We start from the raw sequence: 25,260 nt of genomic DNA on the forward strand, positions 1-25,260 counted from the left end.
AGGGCCACATGGGGGCAGAAAGAGTAAGACAAAGTTCCTATTTCACCAACAATGTGGAAGGTGGTGTATTTCCTTTTTTTGTGTGCATTCGTTTTAATAACTGAAAGTTTGACAAATAACTTTAATCGCGTAATTCCCGTCCAACTGCCACAACCACAAAACATTGTCTACTGGATAGTTTAACCTTTTGCGTGAACGAGAATGTCTGTGAACCTGCTAGCCTTTAACTGGAAGGGCATGTATGTCATTTTAGGAAATATGAAGCTATATATTTGTTTAAATTCTATTGTTATGGGTCGATAAGATATCGACTTAAAACAAAACAAGAGAAGAGAAGAAAAATCAATCGATTTTAAGTATAAAACCTCATCATTTGCTATTGGCCTACTCGAAAAGTATACCTGCAAGAAAATTCTACATCAACAAAACTTTTGAGCTATTAAAATAATGTTCAAGCATTGTGATACAAAAGAAAAAATATTTTTTCATCTTCTTTTACAGCTCATTATAATGTTCATTTCTTATGTTTGCCTATACTTTTTGAGTCAAATTCGTTAACCTTGTTGAATTCCGCCTGCATTCATGCTTTGTACCAAACTTAAATAATTTGGATTTAATTATATTAGATTTGATTAGATTTGGATTCAATATTAAAAACTTACTACTAAAAATAAGGTTATTTAAAAATCTACAACTTATCCCTAAACGGTCCAATATACAAACAGTGCTGTACATTCGAAATAGTGGGCATAAATCTAAATTAAGTTATTTTATATTGGTGCATGAATTTATTGTAGTTTAAAATACTTATATGCCATCTCCATCTCCTGCCTTAATTTCATTTCAAACTTTTTCATTCAGAATGGCAAACAGGGAGGGGAATTTTATAGGCAAAAACATAGCTGTGTGTGTGTGTGTGTGTGTGTGTGTGTGTGTGTGTGTGTGTGTGTGTGTGTGTGTGTGTGTGTGTGTGTGTGTGTGTGTGTGTGTGTGTGTGTGTGTGTGTGTGTGTGTGTGTGTGTGTGTGTGTGTGTGTGTGTGTGTGTGTGCGCGCGACCTCTTCACAAGGTCTCATTTTGTGTGATCTCTGGTATACTAGAAGTAGCTACACAAAAAGTACAACCTCCCCTTCTGTTCAGACGAAATATTTAGTTTTTTGTTTGTTTGTATGTTTTTATAAAATTATTAAACTTAAAACCATGCTTATTCAGATGATCTATCCTTTACCTTTTGTATATAAAACAGAATTTTTTGTTTCTTCAATTTTGTTCTATAAATCCTTATATTTTTTTCTTTGGTTTATTTTGTTTGTATAGACTTCACCCAAGATATTGGCGTTTAAATTTAGAACTGCAAATATTATTTTAAACTAAACATCTTGGGTCATATAGCGTTTCATAACGTGTGTCAACTGACATTTAAACTCATGAATAGTTAAATGAGTTCCACAACATTTTTGTCATAAACTTAGATGTATTGCTTGGATACTTTTATTCAGAGTGTACAAAGGGCAAAAGGCAAATATACAAAATAAACTTTCTAAACAAGAATAACTGAGGAGTTGCAACCGGTAGGCTACTTTCCGCGTTTTTAACATTTGCCATCTCTGCCTCAGAGTGTAACAGCATCTGCTCAGACAGCCTTCCTTCGTTAAATGGGATTGAATGGCCAATTCGGGTAGCCTACTGCTCAAGGAGGTCTATTAAACAGGCCATGGGAAATGCCTCAAACTAAGACTCAAGCGTCTATGCTTGTCTTGCGAACGTGGTTTATATTTATAATAGGTTAGGTTATAGGACACGTTTTTGCCATTGACATTGCTGTTGTCCCAATTAACATTTGCTACCAAAATGATGTGCTTAATCTTTTTTCTGTTTTTTTTCCTTTTTCTTTCTTTCTTTCTTTCTTTCTTTTTTTTTTTTTTTTTTTTTTTTTTTACAATTTGAGCTTACTTGGGTAAATTATAAGGTTGCATTTTATTTAAGAAAGAAAAGTGACGAATATAATTTCCGGTCCACTGCTGAGTTTACTTTTAAGGTAGCCTACTCCCAAGCCCCTTCGTGCTGAGTCGTCTGAAATCAGTGTCCAACATTTTAATATCGAAATATTAATTTTATGAGTGGAGCGCCTGATAGAAAAGAATGAATGAATAAACAAATAATTAGCCGCACGAAAAATTCTATTCATTTATTTTTTTTCTTGATGGAAATGTTGACATTTATACAATCACTGTCTCCACTGTTTTCAAAGTTATAACTAAGGCTATAGGCTACAACTAACGCACTCTGCATTTATCTTTTTACGATTGGTTATAATCTATAAATTGGCTGACTTTAAACAGTTAAAATTGTTCCCAAAAAGCAAAAGTGCTTTATCCAATACATTTTTAAACAGTGTCCCAGAATTTGTATTGTGCCTTTTTACCGAGACCGCAGTGCAATGTGAATTTCATTAATTTCACTGCGCAGTAAATCGCGGGTGGCCGACAGCGCTCATTATTGGAGAGCACCGCTTTATTTATTACAGAACACGTCTAACATCTTAACTTGTCCAGATTAACGAGGAGGAAAGTGAATGCACAACCATACGGGTTGCTCCACTGGCTGTCTGAATTTTAGAGCAACATGACACAGCTTTCAATCTCTCACGAGTCACGCCACATTTACACAGTGACTGCAAAGGTGTAACGGATGCGCTTCTGAAGTGGCATTTAGGTGTCTTTACACAGGCTCAGAGGTGGCATAAACGCATTTACTTAGCAATTTCAACTGTAGGCCTATACTTTTATTAGGGGCTGAGGTGGGTCAGAGAAGGCATATTTTTGTCTGGCTTTTATGCAACATTATGTCTACACAAAATTATCAGCAGGTACAGAGCAGCTTTAACTCTGCTGTATAAAGAAGCCTTAACACAGGCGTTCTCTGAAACAAGAAGGTCTAATGACCTTGAGGAAGCCATCAGTTAACTTCGCCATGCACCTAGTAGCCTAGCCTAGCACTTGTTGGTTTGGCAGGGCCCCGGATGCAATTATGCTAACTTATGCTTTAATGTAACTGGTGGTTCATTGTTTAGCCTACAATTCATAATAATAATAAAAACAATAATTATTTTTAAAACAACTGTTTAAAATAAAATGGCTATAAAATCATGCTCATTAAACGCTCATTTCTGTTGCCAGGTGTTTTTGAGCCAATCACCTGTAACTATAGCTAAATGCCAGGATATCAGTGCTGCGTTTGAGGCTGCGTTCCAGTCCAAAATTGTAATGCCCTTCACTCGCAAACTTCCCTCCGTCTCGTTCACTCGGATGTACGTCATTGCGAGTGCCCACTACTGGCGGAAACTGCAATGGGCTGAATTGGAACGTCCTAAGCCCTGCTGTAGAGTTGATTTATTATGTACATTTTTTTTCCCTTTAATAATTTGTTTAATTCAGCATCCAAATGTATATAGGTGTATTTGGGTTGTTTTAAATGAAAAAATATATATAATTAATATATCATAGAGTTGTTTGTTATGGTGGTGATTATACGAGATTTGTGGTGACGTCACAATCGTACTGCATTGTGGGACATATAGGTGCCTGAAGTGTACATATGAAGTAGACTCGCTCCCTCTGTCAAAATCGAGGGAACGAGGGTCTGTCCATATAAACTTCCCTCGTCCACTTCACGAAGTGGAACGCACTTCAAAATGGCGGCAGGGATTCCACCGAGGGGAAGTGCTTAGGGAAGTTCGCAAGTGCGTGTCTAAAAGTGGACTGGAACGCAGCCCTGGTCTCTGGTTATCACTCCATTAGCCCCTGCTTGATGCCTAAATCGACTATCATCATTGTGGAAAAATGTGTCCCCGTTGGTCTTTTAATTCCCCCCCCCCCCAAGCAACAGATAAATCGCAAGTAGCCTACCCTATTTAACCTTTATTAGGCTATTATTGGTGTTGTACCAGTGATTTTTATAGAGCTCTTAAAAGCAATAAATGACTAAAATTCATAAAACACATTCTTGTCGCAATTCGTAGCCCAACTGTTTTACGTTTTGGCGAATTGGCTAATTCGTATGAATTCGTACGAAAGGCTATACGTTTTTGGTTCGGGGTGGGCCTTTATAGGCTACTTTTTAGGCCTATAGCATAGTAGCCTACATTCCGTACGAATCATTTCGTAAAAATTGCCACTAAAATAGTCCCAAACTACATTCACTTGAGCAGTGACGTCATCATCAATGTAAGTCCCTTCCATGTTTCACGCTATTAAGGAGGCTTTTGTAATTAATCTTTCAATTTTATTAGTCAAATTTCACATCCATAAGTGTAAGTTTTCTAACAAAAAGCCCATTTTCTCAGTAGGGCCTATTCCTAAAAGAATATAAATTTACTTCTCTATAGGCCTATTCAATCTAGTAGCCTACTAATGGAAACGCTATCAAGACTGTTCATTTGTAGCCTGACGTCGTCATACTCAGATTCTAGTCAGAATGTGAGAGAAATCGCGTTGTGAGAACTACCGGAAGTGGTAAGTGTACCCCTCAGGCTCGGTGGAACGTTCGAGGTGAATAAGGCTGTGATTATGGGGCGTGTTTCAACCTGGTTTCAACCAAATGCCTCTGCACTCAATTGGATAGACCTACAACCAATCAGAGCAACGGAGTAAGTGACGTATGTTTTTCATTCATTTTTCCGATCGACAAATGCCTTGATCGCGGTTCTCTGTTCCTCTTTTAAAATGAATGCGCAGTCGATATAACAGACGAGATGACGGAATCTACATGATGTTTCATAAACAAAGTTTATATCAAATATCAAAATAATTCAAATAATCAATCCAATCAACTTGTCATCAAACAATTACCAGGTCTACCTTATCAGCATCACTGTAAACAATTTGTTTAACCTCTCCAAGTCAAAATGTTCTAGTGACTGGTCACATCTAAATTTTTAAATTGGCCCAAGTGCAATTCTTGTTGCAATAGGCTGTTAACATTGCTCAATGAGAAATAATACGTCAGACTAATTGAAAAATTTAGATGTTATCAGTCACTAGAAATTTTTGACTTGGGGATGTAATTTTTTTACAGTGATGAGAGGAAGTATATATTGTTTATATATTCCTGGCTTGTTCTTCCACAGCCAGGAATACGAGGGGAGTAGGCTGCTTTGGGTTAGGGCCGAATACCGAGACCGGAGCCCTCTCCTCGGACAGCGCGTCAAATATGCATTATTCTATCTGACTTATTTGTAAGTGTGAAATCTCAATTCTCCAGCGGCAGTCAGCTTTGTTGTAAACGAATTAAACCCAAGCGCTCTTTGGTGACGTGGATGATTACGTTACTGTTGGTCATCTGTCCATCATCGTATAAAGCCCGCCCTGGCTGACAATTTGATTGGTCCGAACAGCTTTTGTTCGGGCCCTCTGGTTCGGGCATAATAGCTCCTCAACGGATCAAGTCCAGACCGAACTTCACGACCTAAAAAATTTGCGGGCTGGGCTAAGTTCGGCTGGCATCCAGGCTAGTTCATTTGTGTACTGTCTTCAAAATCTTTGATTGATACAAAGGTCTTGTATTTTTTTTTAATTCATTACTATTATTATTATTATTATTATGATATGTGTGTGTGTGTGTGTGTGTGTGTGTGTGTGTGTGTGTGTGTGTGTGTGTGTGTGTGTGTGTGTGTGTGTGTTTTATTTGCTCCCCTGGCTCTAAAATGTATGTTGTATTGTTTTGTTGTTTAAAGCAAAAAAAAAAAGCAAAAAAAAAAAGTAAAGATATGTTTCACGCTGTATCTGTTTAGTTTTTATTGTTTGTTTGTTTTTTCTGTTTATATTATTTTTTGCTTCACTCTGTCATCCATTCAGTTAATATTTCAAACAAAAGAGTCTTATTTCGTATGTTAAATAATTTGTCAGGAATTATAAGAAAAAGAAGAATAGCCTAAAGTTTAATAATGTTATTATTATTATTATAAAATAAGTCGATGTCACGCTTTTGAAAGCCCTTGGAATTGTGCACTGGTAAACTAAATAATATCAAAATGTATACTGCATGTCACTTGGAATTTTTTTTTTGAATGGGGTAAAATGAGCTGCAGTTCCTGCATGTACCAGCAGGGTCAAATGGTAGTATGCCAATGTGCCAGACGTTGTAAATTATGTATTTAGATAAAGCAATTCCTTAGCATTCCCATTCTTCTCAAAGGTATTTGCTGGCAGTTTCGAACACAGCTGTTGACTTAAATCAAACCGAGTACCTTTGGATGAGGTGAATGAGAAGGCAGTTGACTAGATACAGCCTATGTAATTATTCAGGGACATTAGCTCAAAGAAAGAAGGCCTCACTATAACAATACCAAGTTTGAACACCTTTTATCAGACATTTTTATTACAGAGTTGGTGCATCTTTAACCTGACTTGTGAATGTCATTTATTATGCATGGAGAGAGCAGAACATGTGTATAATCCACTGCATATATCTGAATCTGTGGGGAGTGTGTTTTGCAAAATGCCAGTTTACTAGTGTTACAGTCTGTCACCATAACTGAGATGCCCGCCGTGCTGGTGGTCTGTTCAACACGTGACACGCTGCTCACTAATGCTAAATAGCAAAGAGGGGAGAAGGGGACAAATGGATTCCATGTTTTCAGCCAAACACAGCGGAGCAAAACGAAGGGAGAGAGCTTTGTTGTTTATGAAAAACATGTGAAACCAATCAAATCCAAATTATCCCCCCGCTGTTCGAGTTGCTAGCAGAGCCAGACGCCCCTCTAGAGGTACTGCCACCCAGATAGAGAGAGCATCACTCACACACTCTTTATTACTCCATACAGGTTTAAGCACTCATACGCTATATTCTACGTGTACGCTTGAACTAATGACGTGCACGCTTACAGTTATACACACATGTAGTGCATGAATGGCAAGGGTATGCACAAGCGATCAAATACATTAACTGAACTTTAACACACACACACACACACAACACAGTTTGTTTGGGGTGCATCTGACAGTAAAACCCCTGGATGATTAGATCAATATGGCAAACAGGAAATGATTCACAGACACTGTAGCTCATTTACATACAGTCTCAAACACACACTGTACGTATATATAAACACATGCACACAAACGGATCTGCTGAACACATTGTACCACTGCTCATTTACATTACTTTTTTGAAACAGGAAGGCTGTTATTCAGACAAGTGTCCCCCAACACACACATTATTGCATTTTTTTCCACTCCATTTTCCCTTTGCAACGATCAATGAGGGAAGAATGCTTCCTTTTGAGAATCTGAGCTATGATATAGCAAGTGCCAAAATGAATGTTTACCGTGTGCAGCCTGTTTGATGTGTGTGAGGGCCTTAAGTAGCTCTAATGGCAAATCTATCAGCAGTCCCCAGGCCCCCATTCAAGTCTTATTCACTCTGGCCGCCAGTTGCTCTCCACAGCCTGAGAAAGCCATTGACTCGTGTGTTACTGTGTCTTCTGGAGCCAATATGGGTCCTCCTCTCCACACGGTTTTAATCGTGCTCACGTCTGGACTTTTATACTCTGGCCTCTGTTACCAAGCAGGTGTTCCACCGATTCAGATAAAGAACATGAGACAGTATAATGGCTAGAAATATGAATTATAAAAATGAATTATTAACAGCTGGACTGTGGGAAACGTGGTTAAGAGTGGAAAAATGTAGCTGTTTAAAACTGATGAAAATGTCTTTCTTAAATCAATATCTTCTTTTCAGAAAACAATTAGTAATGAAAAGTCATTTGTGGTTGGGAATCATAAAACTTAAACTACGTTTAAAAGTTATGCCAAGGTTTCAAGATCCATTTCACTTATGGTCCTGGACAAAAGTCAGGATTGTCTTCAGATACTTCTTCATTGCAAAGCAAAGTTTCATTTAGTCAGAAAACTGCCCTCCAGAGTTCAATTCATTACCCCTCAATAAATGTCATAATGTAACGCACAATGCAATGAACCTCATGAGCCATACATGATCACATATATGTTCTGAATGGGTTATTGATTGCCATTTTTAGGATGCGGTCCAGTGGTAATACTGTATCTGATGGAGAAATCATGTCCCTGTCTTTAATAAAACCGAGAGAAACCTAATAAGGCTCAGACGATCTTTGCAGATGTTTGATTGCTGTCTGGAAAAAGAAACGCAGCCTAGTACAGAGAGCATCAGTGAGATGTCTCTTTTTCTCTCACTTTTTCTTGGTGTGCAAACTATACACAAACAAACACTCTCAAGCCTTGGAGGACACTTATGTTCCTCACAGAATCTTTGTTGGTCCAGAGTATTTCACTGCAGGTTGTTTGAGGAACATTAAAGTGCCAGTAAAGGTGTTGCACTGAATTAGTACTTTACCAGATTTATGGGACTGGTGTTTAATGAATGGCATGTGTGAGACAGGGAGAAAGTGAATCGGAATTGTTCTGTAACGGGGGACTGTACGTCTGGGATGTTGTGCATGTTAACCTGATCGAAGTTCCACGACATTTTCATGAAATATTTCCCTATTTAAACGAAATGGCCAGAGGTGGCATCTTGGCCTTGGCCTCATCCCACCTCTTCTTCCTAACATAATTCTGTCTCGTGCTCAAACTGGAATAGTTTTGGTGAAGAAATATAAACAGAAGCAGCATTGGGAGTGCGGATATTTTGAAACCGTATTCCATTGTTTACATTAGTATTTTCCTTCAGGGAAAACTTCTGTCACTGTCAATTTTGCAGGGCGGTCAGCCAATGTTCCGTCAATGCCTCTCTAGCATCAATGTAGCACTTCTATTTATGACTTAATTCAATTTGGATGCAGAATGTCTGCGGTGGGTCTGTCTGCGTGTGCCTACATAAGGGTTAGAGGGGATGGAAAATAAGGGGTTATTTTGGTTTCAAATGTGTATCTATTCACATATGGTCCTTGTTTTGGCCCATATACCCCAAGATCTCACCGGTGACCTTTGACATTGCTCCCTCAGACTGACATGATTTTGGCTGCCTCATTCTGGGTTCAGTTTGACCCCCTTAGACCTCAAAGTTCAGAGGTCACAGTTGCAAAGCAGCAAATTAACCCAATGCGTCAAACTTTCCGTGACACCATGTTCAAGTGAGATTTTCGGGTGAAACTATTTTGCACTCTGACTGATTTAGCTTTGGATTTTTCAAAATGTTTCAAATCATTAAAATTTTCATTCTCTCTCATTCTATTTCTCTCTTTTGTTTCCCCATATTTTAGTTTGGTCTACTTTCTCAACTTTTGGATGCATATGAAGCCCTGCATGAATAACAATTTTTTTGTCCTCTCTCTTTTGTTTCAATAATTCATACTCTTTCCACATTCCTCCATCCTCTTCCCTCTTCTGCCCCGCAGTCTCTCACTCAAACCCCCCTTTTCTTCTTTTCCGTCTTGTTTAAAGACGTTTCAGTTCAGCTGTCACAAATTATGTTCGCCTGCCCAGCTGTCAAAACAGGGGTGTGTTTTTCTCTTTGCACCCGATATACTACCAAAAGAGAGAGACTGGGAGATGGGGGGGGGGGTGTAGGTAGTGATGGTGGTGGTGGTGGTGGTGGTGGGGGGGTCAAAGAAAGAGAGAGATAGAGAGGGAGGGAGGGGGCTTTAATGTTCATGTTTGGACACAAGCAATTATCTCTAATTATTGTTTTTCTTTTCAGTTTCCCTGTCCTGATGGAGGTCCCAGCCAGACCAACATGCAGTAATCCGGCCTCGTTGAAGAGGCCCAGCGGGCCCCATGGTGCAGCTCGTCCGTGGGACTCTCGGGCTTTCATCTCAATGTGAGTCTGGAGTTGATTCAAACACAGAGCGATGGGTGAATTAACCCCAAAGCCCTGGCTTTCAATGGGCTCAGCTAAGAGATTATATGTGTTGATGGCAGGCGTTTTATATAAGAGATTATATGTGTTGATGGTAGACCTTTTATATGTTCTGGACTTTAAAAGAAACTTCTGCTAGATACTCAGTGTGGTTTTAGTGGGCATCCTCAACCCTTAATTTATGCTCATCTCTTTTTCCCTTTTCTCTTGTCCGTCAACATTAATATTTAAATGTGATCGCTGTGTTTAGATGCATATTGTGGTTACAACAAATATTCAAAAATGATATTTATGACAGATTTCCATTCTCTGTATTCCTCGACACATTATGCACTGTAGAAATCGGGACATGTATTTAACTAGAAGAGACCTGCCTGTACTAATTCCTAATAGAAAAGTATGTCAACTGATCAAAAATACATTACAGTTCAAAAGTTTGGGGTCAGTAAGATTTTTTTCATGTCTCTAATGCTAACAAAGGTTGTGTTTATTTGATCAAAAACACAGTTAAAAAGTAATATAGTATTTTATTTTTATTTTTGCTGTTTTAATGTATTTTAAAATGTAATTTATTCTTGTAATGGCAAGGCTGAATTTTCTCCAGTGTCTTCATGATCTTCAGTGTCACATGATCCTTCAGAAATCATTTTAAAGGGTTAGTTCACCCAAAAATTACATTAATTTCATAATTTACTCACCTTCATGTCGTTTCAAACTCATAAGACTTTCGTTCATCTTTGGAGCACAAGTGAAGATCTTTTTGATAAACATTGAACAGCAAACATAAACAGAAGCTCAACTGAACCTGCTTGATGCACAAGAACAAACCTCATTGGTTCCTGCAGAAGCTCAAACGTAACACAAGAATGAACCTCATTTGTTCTTGCACGTCAAGCCAACATGCTTTACCAAAACTGATGTGTGAGTTGAAGGTTTATATGTGAATAAAAGCTTACATTTAATCTGTTTATCATATAAAGAGTCTCTTCTGAACATTTTGGACTAAATCTCTCAATTCATATGGATTAGTTTTACGATCTCTTTATGAATTTTTTGAAGCATCAAAGTAGTAGTCTTGTAGACTGTCAATGGAGGGACAGAAAGCTCTCAGATTTCATCAAAAAGATCTTCTTTTGTGTTCCGAAGATGAACGAAAGTCTTACAGGTTTGGAACGACGTGGGTAAGTAATTAATGACAGAATTTAAATTTGGGGGTGAAATAACCCTTTAATATGTTGATTTGGTACTCAAGAAATATTTCTTAATATAAATGTTGTGCTGCTTAATATTTTTGTGGAAATCATTAAACATTTTATTTTAGAATTCACAAAAATCTCCCCCACTCCAACCAAATAAAAATAAAAAAGCAAAAGTTTTTACTGCCTGCTAAATGAAAGTTGTAATTTCTGATGGGTCAAAGGTGACACATTTGCTCAGCTAATAGGCTTTGCATCATGACACAAAATTTGCAAACATGTTTGTCATGTATTATTTTGTTTTTAAGGAACTGAATGAATTTTGAAAAGACACGCAGACACACACACACACACACACACACACACACACACACACATATAGTAGGCTAGTGGCAAAAAGTGATGTTCGGTGGGGATATTTGCACCGTATTTCCTTTTAATGACACTTCGGTTTATATTAAACAAATATGAGGAGCATGTTATATTAAGGAGAAGAATACACTAAACTTAAAGGTGACATATTATTAAATACACTTTTTCCATGTTTAAGTGCTATAATTGGATCCACGGTGTAGTCATGGCATTATTTCAAAACACTGATTCATGAAGCTTCGAAACCTTTACAAATCTTTTGTTCCGAATCAATGGTTCGGAGCGTGTATCAAACTGCCATAGTCACGTGATTTCAGTAAACGAGGCTTCATTACGTAATTTTTTTTTTTTTTTGAACGTTTCGAAACACTTCAAAAAATGTAAATATTCACCGCTGGGGGTGATGATCTCTCTCAACCTATGCTCTCAACCCATGAATCATGAGGAGTCATGAGAACCAGTGAACAAGTGCCTGTGGGTTTTACCTGATATCTGATCCGTTTTATACATTTGTAGACGTTTTAATTAGACATTAGTATAGTTCAAATGAATAATGGTAGCTAATAGTCTCTTATTGGTCCGTTTAGCTGAGCCATAGAGCAAACAAAACAAACCCTTACAATTGATAAAAGAACATATAGACACTTGAAAATCTTATTAGATGATAAGATTGCATTTTAAAGATTTTACTTTCAATAAAAAATTTGCAATAGATTTGTAAAAGGTGTTTTTATGCATGTTTGGTTTTGTTGCATTTACACTGTTCTGACCAGTAAAGTGTTCACCGTGGACACAGGTGTCGGATTGTTTCAAAGCCTCGACACAATACGGCACATTTGCTTCACTGTTTCAGTGATCTACGAAGCCTCGATCTGCCCACCACTACCACGGTGCATCTACCAACCCAGAAAAGGTGAAAAGTGATAACCCAGTAACTTTGTTTTGGTAAGCCTTTCTCTGCAAGCATGTCAAAAATTAGCCGATCAGATTTCGCTCCCTTCTGACGGAGGAAGGGGATCTTATTATAATATTACTGCACGTTTCCACCCACGGCGCCGCCATTTGGTTTTCGCAAGCGACAACAGAGTAACCAGTTCTAACGCAATGGCAAAGGTCAAGCAAAGCATTGCGAACTGGCGAGCACAGTACACTATTTAGAGTCCCAGCCTCAGATGAGACAAGAGAGCAGTGGATTCATTTTATTTTCAATGGAAATTCCCCAGAAACAGATGAATCAATGTAACTCCACAACAACTACTGTACATAAATGTATCCACTAACCATTCAGAAACGTCCAGTTGCAGTCTAAAAGTTGCAACCTCTTCCTGAGTATCTCTGTAAGGCTGGACTTCGCTACTGGTTATTTCTGAGATTTTGGATGAGTGAATTTTTGTGTGTGTTTTGTTATTGTATCTTTTTGCTCACATCCAAAAAGGGGAAACTTTGACAAGAGCTAATAAATGATCTGCGGGGTATTTTGAGCTGAAATTTCACAGATGCATTCTGGGTACACCATAGATTTATATTACATCTTGTGAAAAGGGGCATAATATGTCACCTTTAATGTAGTAAATATCAGCTCGATCTCACGGGAAAACGTAAAAATTCTACGAAGTGGCTTATTCGTACGAATTCATACGACCTGACTCGTACGAATTAGTAAGATTTTTGCAAAATCGTACCTATTTTACGAATTGGCCAATTCGTATGAATTCATACGAATGACCTACCCCTGACCCCGCCCCTAAACCTACCCATCACGTGGGTTTAGACAAATCGTACAAATTCGTACGAGTGAGGTCGTACGAATTAGTATGAATTAGCCAACTTTTTATCATTCGTACGAATTCGTACGGATTGGTCGTGAGATAGCGTTGTAAATATACATTTAATAGTTATCTCACTATGCTTTGAAATAATTATGTGGACATTGTGACCATTCAGATCCTGCACATGAGCAATATCTAAAACCGATTAACCAGATTTATCCATTTCAACATGATCCTCCTTGGTTGCAGAGGACACCTCTCTCCATCTGGCCATTTTCCCCCCACATAATAACTATTAACAATATAGCTAATACCTGCTACAAAGTGATTTATTGAATTATAGGCTGGGAATAATGAGTGCAAGAATGATATGTCCACTTGGCCAAAAATTACATCCACTCAATTCACTCATGACAAATGATACAATTGAAACTTGGAATGTGTACATTGGTTTTACACTCAAGGCACAACTTTACAACATGCATACAAAATATTTGATAAATATTTAATACAAAAGCTTTAATAAAGTGCGAAGAAGCCAATTTCCCTAGGTCAGACATCACTTTTGGCCACTACTGTATATAGGCAAATTTCAAACGCAGTTCAAGATTTATGAATTGAACACCAACAAAGAGATTACATGCAATTATTTTATTCTGGTGAAAACCCTTCTTTCTTCTTTCTTATTCTACACAAACTTTAATGCAACCTTTCTGGGGCCTTTTCATTTATCACAGAGAAACAGTCTCCTTGGTGGTCCCAAATTGTAGCTAGCACTGTTCTTTTCTCTGTTTTTACTGAAGAAAACTGTCGAAAGGAAGTGGAAATATGACAAAAAAAATTGAGAAAAAAAACAGTGAAGAGTATGCTGTCATTTATTCCTTCCACCTGCAACTAATGATCTGCTGAAAGTTGTTAAAACACACTGACCCTAGCTTTTAGTCTCGCCTCAAGCTGACACTCAGATTTGATGTCTTTCTCTCTCTCTGTCATACTCTCCTCATGTATATGTGTGGGTGTACAGTAACTTCATCCACATCCTGAACATTTCACTAAGCAGTTTAATGCAGTGTTTTTGGCACAGATGTGTTTTAATCGTCATCATGTAGCCTTATTAAAAGAGTCTCTGTTGAAATGTGCTATCTGAGCCTGTCGCTCTCTCTATAATGAAGAATGGCAGACATGCTGGGTGTGAGAGTGTGTCTTGTTAGGAGCAGATTTGAAAGTCTAGTATTAATGTTGAGGGAGACAAAAGAGAGGGAGAGTGTGTGTCAGTAAGGCTCCAATAAAGCAGCTGACCTGCGACCTAGCTGGAGCTCACGGCCCAGAGCACAGTGACACGGCCACCTGCGAGCTGGGCTGAAGATGCCACCCTCATTCTACATGCACATTCACACACAAACACAGGACTGTGTGCTTATTGTCGAGTTTAAATTTGTTGCAATTAATGAATTTTTCTCTATCAGACTTACTTGATCAGGAGATTAGCTCTCTTAAATTACAAGAGATGATCTGTGCATGTCTTCAGCCTCTCCAATCACTCCCAGCCATAAGTAGTACGACCTCTCACCCATGACCCCTCACCCTTTTTCTGTCTGCATGAGCACACAGTTTAGAGATTACAGCAGCTCAGTCCTGTGCTCTTTTGTTGTGTGTATGAGTCTGTGTACTTATGCAGATAGAATGAGGCTTAGGCTTCTCTTGTGATGCTGTCACTGGCTCTTTAAGTCAACAAGACCCTGTAATGGCCTCATCTTATTATTTACAGGAATCTCTAAGGAATCCTCTGGTCTTCTAAAAAGTCTATATCTAGCCATGGTCTGTTAGCTTTTTTAGCATTTTTGAAGTAATACAAACTACTGTTCAAAAGTTTAGGGGTCGGTAATTTTTTCAAATCTTCACCAAGGCTGCATTTATTTGATAAAAAAATATTGTGAAATATTATAATTTAAAACTAGATGAGTAAAGTTTGATGACAAACTTTAATGCTGGCTTAACAAAGCCTTGTCTGAACATTTGAAATATCTGAAAAGCTTTTGAAGATTTTACTCAAAGAAGTCAATAAAATGAAAACATGCATTGTTGATACAGTATGTTTTAGCATGTTGCTGTCACACCACATTGACTCTGTTTGTGTTTTCACTGTTCTGCCTTAGTTAATTTGTTGTCATGGCTGTTCATTTGATTTGATCAAGTGTGTGTGTGTGTGTGTGTGTGTGTGTGTGTGTGTGTGTGTGTGTGTGTGTGTGTGTGTGTGTGTGTGTGTGTGTGTGTGTGTGTGTGTGTCATTATCTCCCCTACTTAAGTTCAGCTCTCTTTGTGTTTCATTGTCGGGTCTTGTCTGTTTGCACTTCGTTGGACTGCTACCTCTGTTGGAATGTATCGTGTGGATTATTAAAAGACTGACAATTGCTAACATTTTTCAAGAAGTTGTTAGCATGTTTTAGCATGATTTAGCACATTGCTAGCATGAATTAGCATATTGCTAGCATGAATTAGCATGTTGTCCTAGGATATTCGTAAGCTTTCCTAGTGATAGACAGCTTAAATACTCTATATGTGTAACTGTACAAAAGTTTTGACACAATAAAAGTATATGGGACTTTTTGTAGATTTATCGAAAATTGTAAGTTCGATTTTTTTTTTTTTGAAAAGATGTATAGCATACAGAGTCAGAACAGTCTGAAGGTCTGACCTGAGTTTGGTGGTTGGAGCTTGAAAACTGCATAGGAGGAGACACTGTTTAAAATTTAGTCTCAGAAGAAGCAGCTTAAATAGTTGATTAGTACGTTGGCTTTGTCAAGCCAACATAATAACTGTTATAAAATAACTCTATTTTGATGTTAAAGGGCACCTATTATGACCCTTTTCACAATATGTAAAATAAGTCTCTGATGTCCCCAGAGTATGTATGTGAAGTTTTAGCTCAAAATACCCAACAGACAATTTTTTACAACATGTTTAAATTGTCATTTTTTGGCGCTCAGAAAAACGTGCCGTTTTAGTGTGTTTAGTGTGTTTCCCTTTAAATGCAAATTAACTGCTGCTGCCGTCGTTTCATTAGCATGGAACATTCACAGCGAAGTAGCCTACACAAAAAACTCGTTACAACAACTAACAGTAAACAAATATATACACACCTTTTCAGTGGGTGCTAAATAAACTGGTAAACTGTATATCCGTAAAACGACTCGATCCATCCTCGAGTAACAACAGACATTCTTGTCTACAGCTGCTCCAGCGTGGAAACAATGGCGGACTGTGTCCAGCTCACTCAGGGCGGGTCTATGCTCAAACTGCAGTGTCAATCAACAGTCGTGGGAGGGGCCTTTGCAAAGTGACATCACATTGCCCCAAATCTGAGAACAGCTTGTTCTGAGACAGTGCTATGATTTATGGGGGATTTTTAAAAAAGCACTGGTTGAATTTTTATCATTATAGGGTGGTTGTGTACACACACTGCCAACACACATTTATGTTCAAACACCATGTAAAAGTGAATTTTGCATAATAGGTGCCCTTTAAATGTAATTTATTAATGTGATGGTAAATATGAATTTTCAGCTGATTTGCTGCTCAAGAAACGTTTCTTATTATTATAAAAGTTGAAAAAAGTTGTGCTGCTTAATATTATTGTGGAAACCCATATAAAACATTTTTAAGGTTCTTTGATAAATAGAAATGACACAGCATTAATTTGAAATGGAAATCTTTATAGCAGCTAGCATTACTGCGACCTTGCTGAATAAAAGTATTAATTTATTTAAAAAACAATCGTACTGACTCCAAACCTTTGATCGATAGTGTACACACAAACATGAAAAAACATATAGTTTTTTTAATTTATTATTAGGTTTTTATTTCATTTTATTTTATTTTAGATCCAAACATTTCTTTGGATTTAATTTCCATTTATTCCCTTTTGTTTTTTATTCCTTCACAGTTCTTTAACCTACCAACACTTGGGTGGTGGGATCACATGCAAATAAGCTCTAATACCTGATAGTTTAAAGATGTCCTTGTCTAGCACCACTTCATAATAACTGTGTCTCTGTGCTTGCTCTTGCACCCCGCTGACCGGGAGCAAACTGTCAAACATCTTTCATGGTTTCATTTTTTGGAGACCTTATAGATCTTCATACTTGTTCAATCCAACCAACACATCATTTGAAACATTTATTTTTGTATCTTTTAATATTTTAAATACTATATTACTTGATTGACTACTAGAATTTTTTTTATTTTTTTTTATTTTATTTTTTTATACAGAATCTCTCTCTCTAAAAGAGACAAACATAATTATATAAAGTGTAACAAGTTCTTGAATAAACCTTTCTTGTACACCTTTTAAAAAAATTTTCAATAGATACTTTTGTGCATTATAAATACTTTTCGTAATCTGTAAATGGGACATAAAAATGAGCATTGGGGATTTGTTTATGAGAAATGCACCCTTGGGAAGTATCTATCTACTAAATCTTTTTAGTTTATTTTTTTTACGAAATTTGTACAGATTTAATGAAAGCATTTCCAGATTAGAAATGGGAGTCCCTTCCTCTCGCTGTCTCTATCTCGCACACACACACACTCACTTACATGCACAGACAGTTTGATATTCCTGATGAGGTTTACGTCAGCATCAAGTGATGAGTGTGTGTCTGCCATCCACTCTAGCCCTTGCAGCAAAGTCCTACGTGTTTTTGAAAGGAGTGAAGGAAAAACAGAGAGGTCTGGGTAATTTGGTGACACGGGAGGCCCCTGGCGTTCTGTTATCTGAAGACCACCCATCCGAGTCTTGCCTGGACAAACAGAAGAGCTGACGAGTGTAATACGTAGCAGATGGAGAAATCGAGAGAGAGTGAGCTGGAGTCCCTGGGAGTGAGAGAGAGAGGGAGAGACATCAGAATAGATCCACTATGGTGGTGGTCATTTGGTCATCCTGGTCTCCCATTAGCCACCTGGGCTCAGAGTGTTTAGTCAGCCTACACTGCGGCTTGGGTTACATTTACATTGCTTTGAAAGAACGCGCCTGTTCTCTCTCACACATGCACACTTTCTTCTTCTCTTCCCTTCTATCTTTACGCATATATTTGACTTGTATACAGATTGTCAAGTGTGAATTGTGGTGCATCTGAGGTGGGATAGGGAGAATGAAGGAGGAAAAAGTAGATGTCCCAGTTACACAGATCTCTAAAAGAAAGGTATTTGCTAGCTTGTGGACACATCCTATATTGACAGGAAGGAAAGAACAGATACTGTCCTTGTAAAGACTTGAGTCATTATGTACAGCAGTTCAAGTTGGCCTAGGTCCCTAGGAAAATAAATCAAACAAGTTTAGTAGATTCATCTCTTTGTTCTGCACAGCAGATGTCCCATGATAACAGATTCACTATATACGAAGTGTGTGTGTGTGTGTGTGTGTGTGTGTGTGTGTGTGTGTGTGTGTGTGTGTGTGTGTGTGTGTGTGTGTGTGTGTGTGTGTGTGTGTGTGTGTGTGTGTGTGTGTGTGTGTGTGTGTGTGTGTGTGTGTGTGTGTGTGTGTGAATTTTTAATCTGACATATAGATGATATCCACTGATTCTGGATGTTCGAGCCATAAAGTTAAGGCAATTGTAAGGGAGAAACTGAGCTTTAAAATGAGTCAATATACAATATACAATAAAACTGGTGAGATTGTTAAGCACATGCAGATCATACATGGCTGGCCAGGTGGCCCAGTTCAGTTACTGTCTGTGAGATTAGACGTGCAACTTTGACGTGTGTATGGAGTGAGAGTGACATGGGTTAGTTGTCACAATGAGCAAGAAAGGTTGACATGGAGTATGCTAATGTGCCAATGGGGAATCACCCGTTTAAAACAAAACAAAAAACTTTATGCATATTGAAAATTTTTATTTATGTGAACTTGACAATTCCACATAACTTTTTAAGTTAACTCAATTGATAATTTTTTACAGTGTTAAGACCTGCACAGTGGGTGGATTTATGAAATGCTGGGTGACATCAACAAGCATAATTCAAAGTATTATTGTCTCTTGCAGATTATTCAACTGAGTAGAGAGATGCTTATTTGAACTCATCAGTCAGCCGGAACCGACTGGAAGTCCCTCTGTAACAGTGATGTCACAAACTGAGGCTGTAACAAACCAGAGTGAAACATGCATGGAAAAACTATTTTGGTGATCTGACCACAGTCAATTTGTTCAACCAAGCCTATGACAAATACATAATGCTGCAAAAAACTGGCAGTTGTTGAATGTTGAAGTTTTGATCGTTACAATTGTGCAGAAGAGTAGAGCTTATGGTTAGGTTGTGAATAACTGCAAGTATTGATCATTGAGCAATAACTTTGCTATAATGCTAGTGCAGTTACAAGTTTGATTCTGTGCTGATTTACAGTCTTATAATATAACTCAAAGTCAAATATAAACAGGTTACTTCCATTCACTCGAATTCACACACTTTTGTCCGTCAACTTAAAATAAAAAATCATATTTCTCTAAAAATATTAAATTCATTGTGTCATAGACTAAATAATTTAGGGGATTTTACATGATTTATTCAGGTAGATTTCATGAAAGAAATCAAGCCTTAACTACTCAAAAATACAATGTGCAATATTGTTACCATAATACAGTATAATAATTTTTTACAGTGAAATTCTCAAAGATTAAACTCTTAAGTACTTCTTGCAAACCAATCTTATTATTTGCAATTGACTCTGCTCCCCTCCCCATCTCTGAGCTCTGTCTTTTTACTTCTCTGGGGATTTCCAGTTCTTCATAAAGGAACCCTGCTGGTTTCCGTAATGGGAGAAGCTTTGATGGTCTTGGCTTCACTCTAAACACTGGAGCTGTGGTTGCTCAAAGGATTTCCTCAGGTAAAATGCAGTTCAGTGCCCATCATAAAATTGTTTTAAAATAACAAGTCTAACCTGTAAACTCTTAGACTAAACAACAATTGCTTCACAAACACACATTAGAACAAAAGAACAGTCAGAAAGTAAGCAAAATCTTTTTGAACGGCTGCTGCCAGCCCTGGCAATCCTAGAGGTTTCAATGAAGAGCGGAGTGCAGTTTCGGCTGGTCAGCACATACTTGTAAATGAAACAAATTTACTGGATGGCATGAAGATTGTTTAAAAAAAATAGTGATTTAAAGACCAGAATAATGCATGTTTTTGGATATACAATTTCTGTGACATAATGGGGTCTGATATCCTGATTCCTGCATGGGACATCGGCCGTGATGACATCATTATGTCAGCACAGCTTTAGTGCTAGATTCTTTGGAAAATTATTTATGAAAGAAACAAATTATAGGCAGCAAAAATTTTGTTAACGATCTGACTAGTGCCGACTGAAGATAACTAATTTATCTTAATTGTTTATTTTAAACTAATAATGTATGACAGTGAGAATGCTTTAGTGTTTCACTCTATAAATCACTATGGCTAAGCAGTGTTTGAGTTGCGGAGGCCGAATGACCAGCTGCACTGAACCGATGCTCAGCACCTCGTAAATTGATGAAAGACTCACCTTCATTGAAACACAGGAGCAAATCAGCATGCGTCCCACACATTTTCCTATCCCTAACCAGATGTCTGTTAGCCTGTCAACACTTATAGTTTTTGCTTTTAATTAAAAGTGTAAAGTGATTTTACCCATGAAGAGCTCCTGAACATATTCCTCAAGATAAGCATGTTTGAGTTGCATTATAAAAAGTAATTTACGCAGCAAGTAAATGTATTTTTTATTTGAGTAATACTGCTACCTTCTTATTTGTCGATTAATGTTTTGCCTGATTTTAATTATTACTCACTATTTCTGTAATCACGAAGATATAAGCTCCCCAAAACAATCAATATATATATATATATCCCCAGTGACAGGATTTGCTCCTGTGACTGACTGAAGGCTAAATTTTCCCTGACACCTGTGATGACCACGGCTTTTGTGCTTCAGGGTCCAAGGCAAATGGGGGTAATTTCTGCTACAGCTCATTATGAATGTGTGTTGGGAATGAGAGAATGCCCCCACCCCCCACCTCCACTTTTTTATTCAAGGTCTTACAGATGTTGGACCACACCCAATGACCATATACTCTGACATTAAATGGTTTCTCTCTCATCAAGGTAAACCTTCAAATAGCATTATGATAAAGCAATGGACCATACTTGTATTAGTGAAAATGACTTAAATATATTTGAGAGAGAAGAAATATGCTAATTAGTGTTAAGATAGTCATTACTAAGGTCACTGAGAGAAATGTTTGTAAGACACACGTAATGTATTTTTTATACGATTATTTTTAAGTTGTCGAATTCATTAAATATTCTTAGCTGCTATTCAATAGGCTCAACAAAAAATATTCTACGACATAATTTTGAGAGATTTTCCAATTCATTAGGAAATAAATGATCTATTTCAAGCTGTTCGAATCAGTGGCGGAATAAGACTCTTTGGTGCTCCTGGGCACTGATACCTAGAGTGACCTAGAGATACCTGTCTGACGTCGGATGTTGACGTCAGTCTGACGTTAGGATTGTGATGTCAAACCAACTTTCATTTCCAACCAAAATCCAACGTATATCCAACGCCGGATGTTGACGTCAGTCTGACGTCAACCCAACTTTCGGCACTGACACCTAGAGTGCTAGATGCACTGACACCAGTTCAGTTCAAATAGAAGTTTAGCTTCACGCTCAGGCGCGAGCTTAAAGCTCAACTTCCATTGGAATTCATTGAAAACACTCGCTCTGCTCCGTGCCAGTGAACACACACGCTAGTGTAATGGCATTGAAATGAAACGCGCATGCTCACGCAGAAGTGTGAATCTGGTGGTAGATTGTGCGTCCACAAAAAAAAAAAATAATAATAATAATGAAAATAATAAACTTTCAATGTATAACGTTCTTATGAAAGGCCTAGGCTAGAAATACGTTTGAGAATGAATCGCTTGTTTTAAAAGAGAAATAAATATTTGCGTGGTGCACCCCTGGGCACTTGCCCAATTGCCCATATAGGTAATCTGCCTATGGTTCGAATTTTGTAGAATACAATAGGTGTCATTTAAAATATTTGCGACAATAAACATTAAACACAGAGTTCAAAATTAACTATCCTGCTTGGTCGATATAGACAACATTTAATATAAACAAACACTGGAGTTCTTACAGAGCTAAAATCTGTGTTTTATTGAATCAACCCTTTTCCTAAACATCTGGGCTTCATTATAGCTGGATCAGACTCGGGATTTTACATATAAAATTATGATAGTTCACGGATGCCCATCACCATTATCGCCTCTTCTCTAATATGACCTGATTAAATTTGCATTGCTCTGAGGCATCGTAGAAAGCTTGAAATCGCAAACAGCTGAATTTAACTTTCAAAGCTGAACCCTGACTAAAAAAAAGACAGACACATATATCCATCTATTTGATAAATATTTTATGAAGAATATGGAAACAAATACAGTGCTGATAAAATAATAATAGCCTATAGGCTATTAGCATGCATTTGGCTCAATAAGAGATCAAAATCAAAAGATTATGTGATGGATCATCTAGCCTAAATAAGACCTATATTGCACATCTGCTGGGTATTTTTTATATGCCACATTTCAGAATTTAGATTTAGGCTTAGTGTTATGTTATGGGGTTGTGTAGCTATTCAACAACGTACCTGTTAGGGCCAAAACGCCACCAAAAATACAATAAGTTGAAAATGATTTTGCAGGGCAGCCGTCACGCAATTGACACTGTTCTCACTCCACAGTGAAAAAACATCATGGAACAAAGACTACAATGCATGCGGCTCACAGACAAGACAGAAAAGTTATATATATTGATATAAAACAATCTCAGCTTTCAGAATGTTGATTACAAAATTAAAACAATATATAGGCCTAGGCTACTGTATCGCCTGTTTAGGGTCCTACTCTTCCTCTTTTCTACTAGTTACAGCACAAAATAAATATGAATAAACATCAGAGGGTATGTTGAAAGAACCAGTATAGGCTATACAACTTACTGAGATGAAGGATGTCTCGTGTAATCGCTCAATCAGCTTCAACCTTGGATAAAACAGCTTGTAAACAGTTGCCTGTCGCGTAACATTAGGCTATCAGAAAAGCCATTCAAGCACTTTATTACATAGTCATTATATTTTTACTCTAATACCATTAAAAATGATTATTATTATAGCATTATTAGGCTACAAACTGCCTTATAATTGTACAAATCACTTGTTAATTAACCTTTAATAAAAATGTTCTATGCTGACATGGTTCCCTGTACAACATTTGAAAGTTGAAAGATCGAAAGATTTTTTTCGATTTAGAAAAAATAAGATAAAAATAAGATATGTTAATTAGTTATTGTTCTACATTTTCTATTTGACAGCCATGATGCTTAAATGCATACCATAAACCCTGACACTCCTTTCGGCAACATTCAAGGAGCCGATCCATGAAACTTAAAGCCAAAGTATTCAGGTCTGAATGTTTTGGCAAGGTAACCTCTATAAGCCAATAAATCAAACAGAGGTAAAACGTGCAAAACGGCTGCACTGAAATCCAGGCTAAGTAAACGAATCAGAGTTTACAATAATTATTTATGAGAGTATAGGAGAAAAATGTAAGATGAACAAATGCGTAAAACTTGAATGAACAGCAGGTGATTAGCCTACTTTAAATATGGAGTAAAATGCAAGTTTGCTGTAGGCTATTTGAAAATGTAACGTTTTGATACCTACTTAAAATAAATACAAATAGCTTTGCATGCTATTTAAATATTTAGAGTAGGCCTATGCCCCATGTAGAGGAGACTTGTCTACTGTGTCTTTAAAATTCTTGTTCTAGCCATTAAAAAAAATCAGCAGACTGATTACAAAATTTGGCCCTTTTAACCATTTTAACAAACAAGTCTCTATGTGTTGTAGGCATACGGTTTTGAATACTATTATCAGTTATCCCAAGAGAGGCTATTTTTCCTTTCAAAAAGCCGTGGCTTTTCCCTTGCTTGGAACAAAGCCTTCAACGTGAAGAGCGAACACACCGCTCGTGGACACACTCCAGAGAAAACACCCAGCCTAAAAACAACAACTGGGCTCTTTTTAACTTCTTCAGACCACATCTCAATAAAAGCTGAACAAACACAACCTGCCACCGGCGACCGCGCGGTGTCCAGCGCGCGGCACCATAACAGATCGCGCGGGGATGGTGGAGATCTCACTGAAAAGAACAACAAAAAACACACACCACAGAACAGCAAATATAAAAAATGCACCTCACGGGAACAGCGTCATCCTTTTTCGGTGATGGTCATTTAACAAGCTCCTTGGTCATCCGTAGTAGGCTATAAGCCTACTGAGAGAATAGAAAAACAGCCAAAGTGATTTTAATCAGTGCTGGCTGCACCCATCTCACGCTTTTAAACGCGTTTAAAGATAGGCTAAAGCAGCATCAAAACATTTCAATCGCTAGACAGTATAAAATATACTCAGGAGGAATTATAACAGCATCTAGGCCTAACTTTTATTGTAGTTTCTCCTCAAATGAAAAGACAACGTGACCTGAACGTCGGCATGATGGAACGGGTCTGTGAATGGTTACTATTCAATTTGTATTTCGTTCCCCGCTGGTCACGGAGGCAAGATCAGAGGAGAAAGTGAAAACACATGGCTAAGGTCAGTCGGATCGCAGGACCACCAAACTTGTACTGCAGAGACAGAGAGTTAGGGATAGAGAGAGAGAGTGAAGTTGAAGAGAAGACGACAAAGAAGAGAAGCTACTAGGAATAATTGGTGTGAAGAAATCGTCCTAATAAACATAGGCAATCATCGTCTCCTGGACTCGTTACATAGCTATAATTGACACTTTCCGTCCATCAGGACAGCGTATATCTGAACCGCTTCGCTGAGCAGCCGCTTCGTGGCGTCAGTTACTCACGCCAATCAAGGCGCTCGTGCCTTATACTCTGAGACAAGTTTTGAATTCCTGGAGCCTAATGTGTTTATTTTAAATATCCCAGGGAAATTATTGCATCAGCGGCAAACTATGTCCACGGAAACGGTCTCTCCTTTGA

General features: G+C 37.8%; 1 protein-coding gene and 1 long non-coding RNA gene across 2 annotated transcripts in view; one reads left to right on the plus strand and one right to left on the minus strand.

Annotated features, from left to right (window-relative positions):
- Positions 1-25,260, plus strand: part of LOC309498465 (uncharacterized protein) — a 41,960-nt gene that overhangs the window by 9,436 nt on the left and 7,264 nt on the right. The window contains exons 4-6 of the mRNA XM_082169225.1: positions 9,678-9,797; positions 19,215-19,352; positions 19,950-20,053. Coding sequence (XP_082025351.1) covers positions 9,678-9,797; positions 19,215-19,227 — 133 coding nt within the window. The 3' untranslated portion in view covers positions 19,228-19,352; positions 19,950-20,053. The remainder of the gene's footprint in view (positions 1-9,677; positions 9,798-19,214; positions 19,353-19,949; positions 20,054-25,260) is intronic.
- LOC309498466 lies at positions 74-3,371 on the minus strand. The gene is made up of 2 exons (XR_014205958.1): positions 1,940-3,371; positions 74-1,905 (listed from the first exon to the last, which is right to left on the minus strand). It is a non-coding gene; the product is annotated as an uncharacterized lncRNA (long non-coding RNA).

Source organism: Leuciscus leuciscus, assembly GCF_965113295.1.
Source record: "Leuciscus leuciscus genome assembly, chromosome: 5".
Classification (NCBI taxonomy): domain Eukaryota; kingdom Metazoa; phylum Chordata; class Actinopteri; order Cypriniformes; family Leuciscidae; genus Leuciscus; species Leuciscus leuciscus.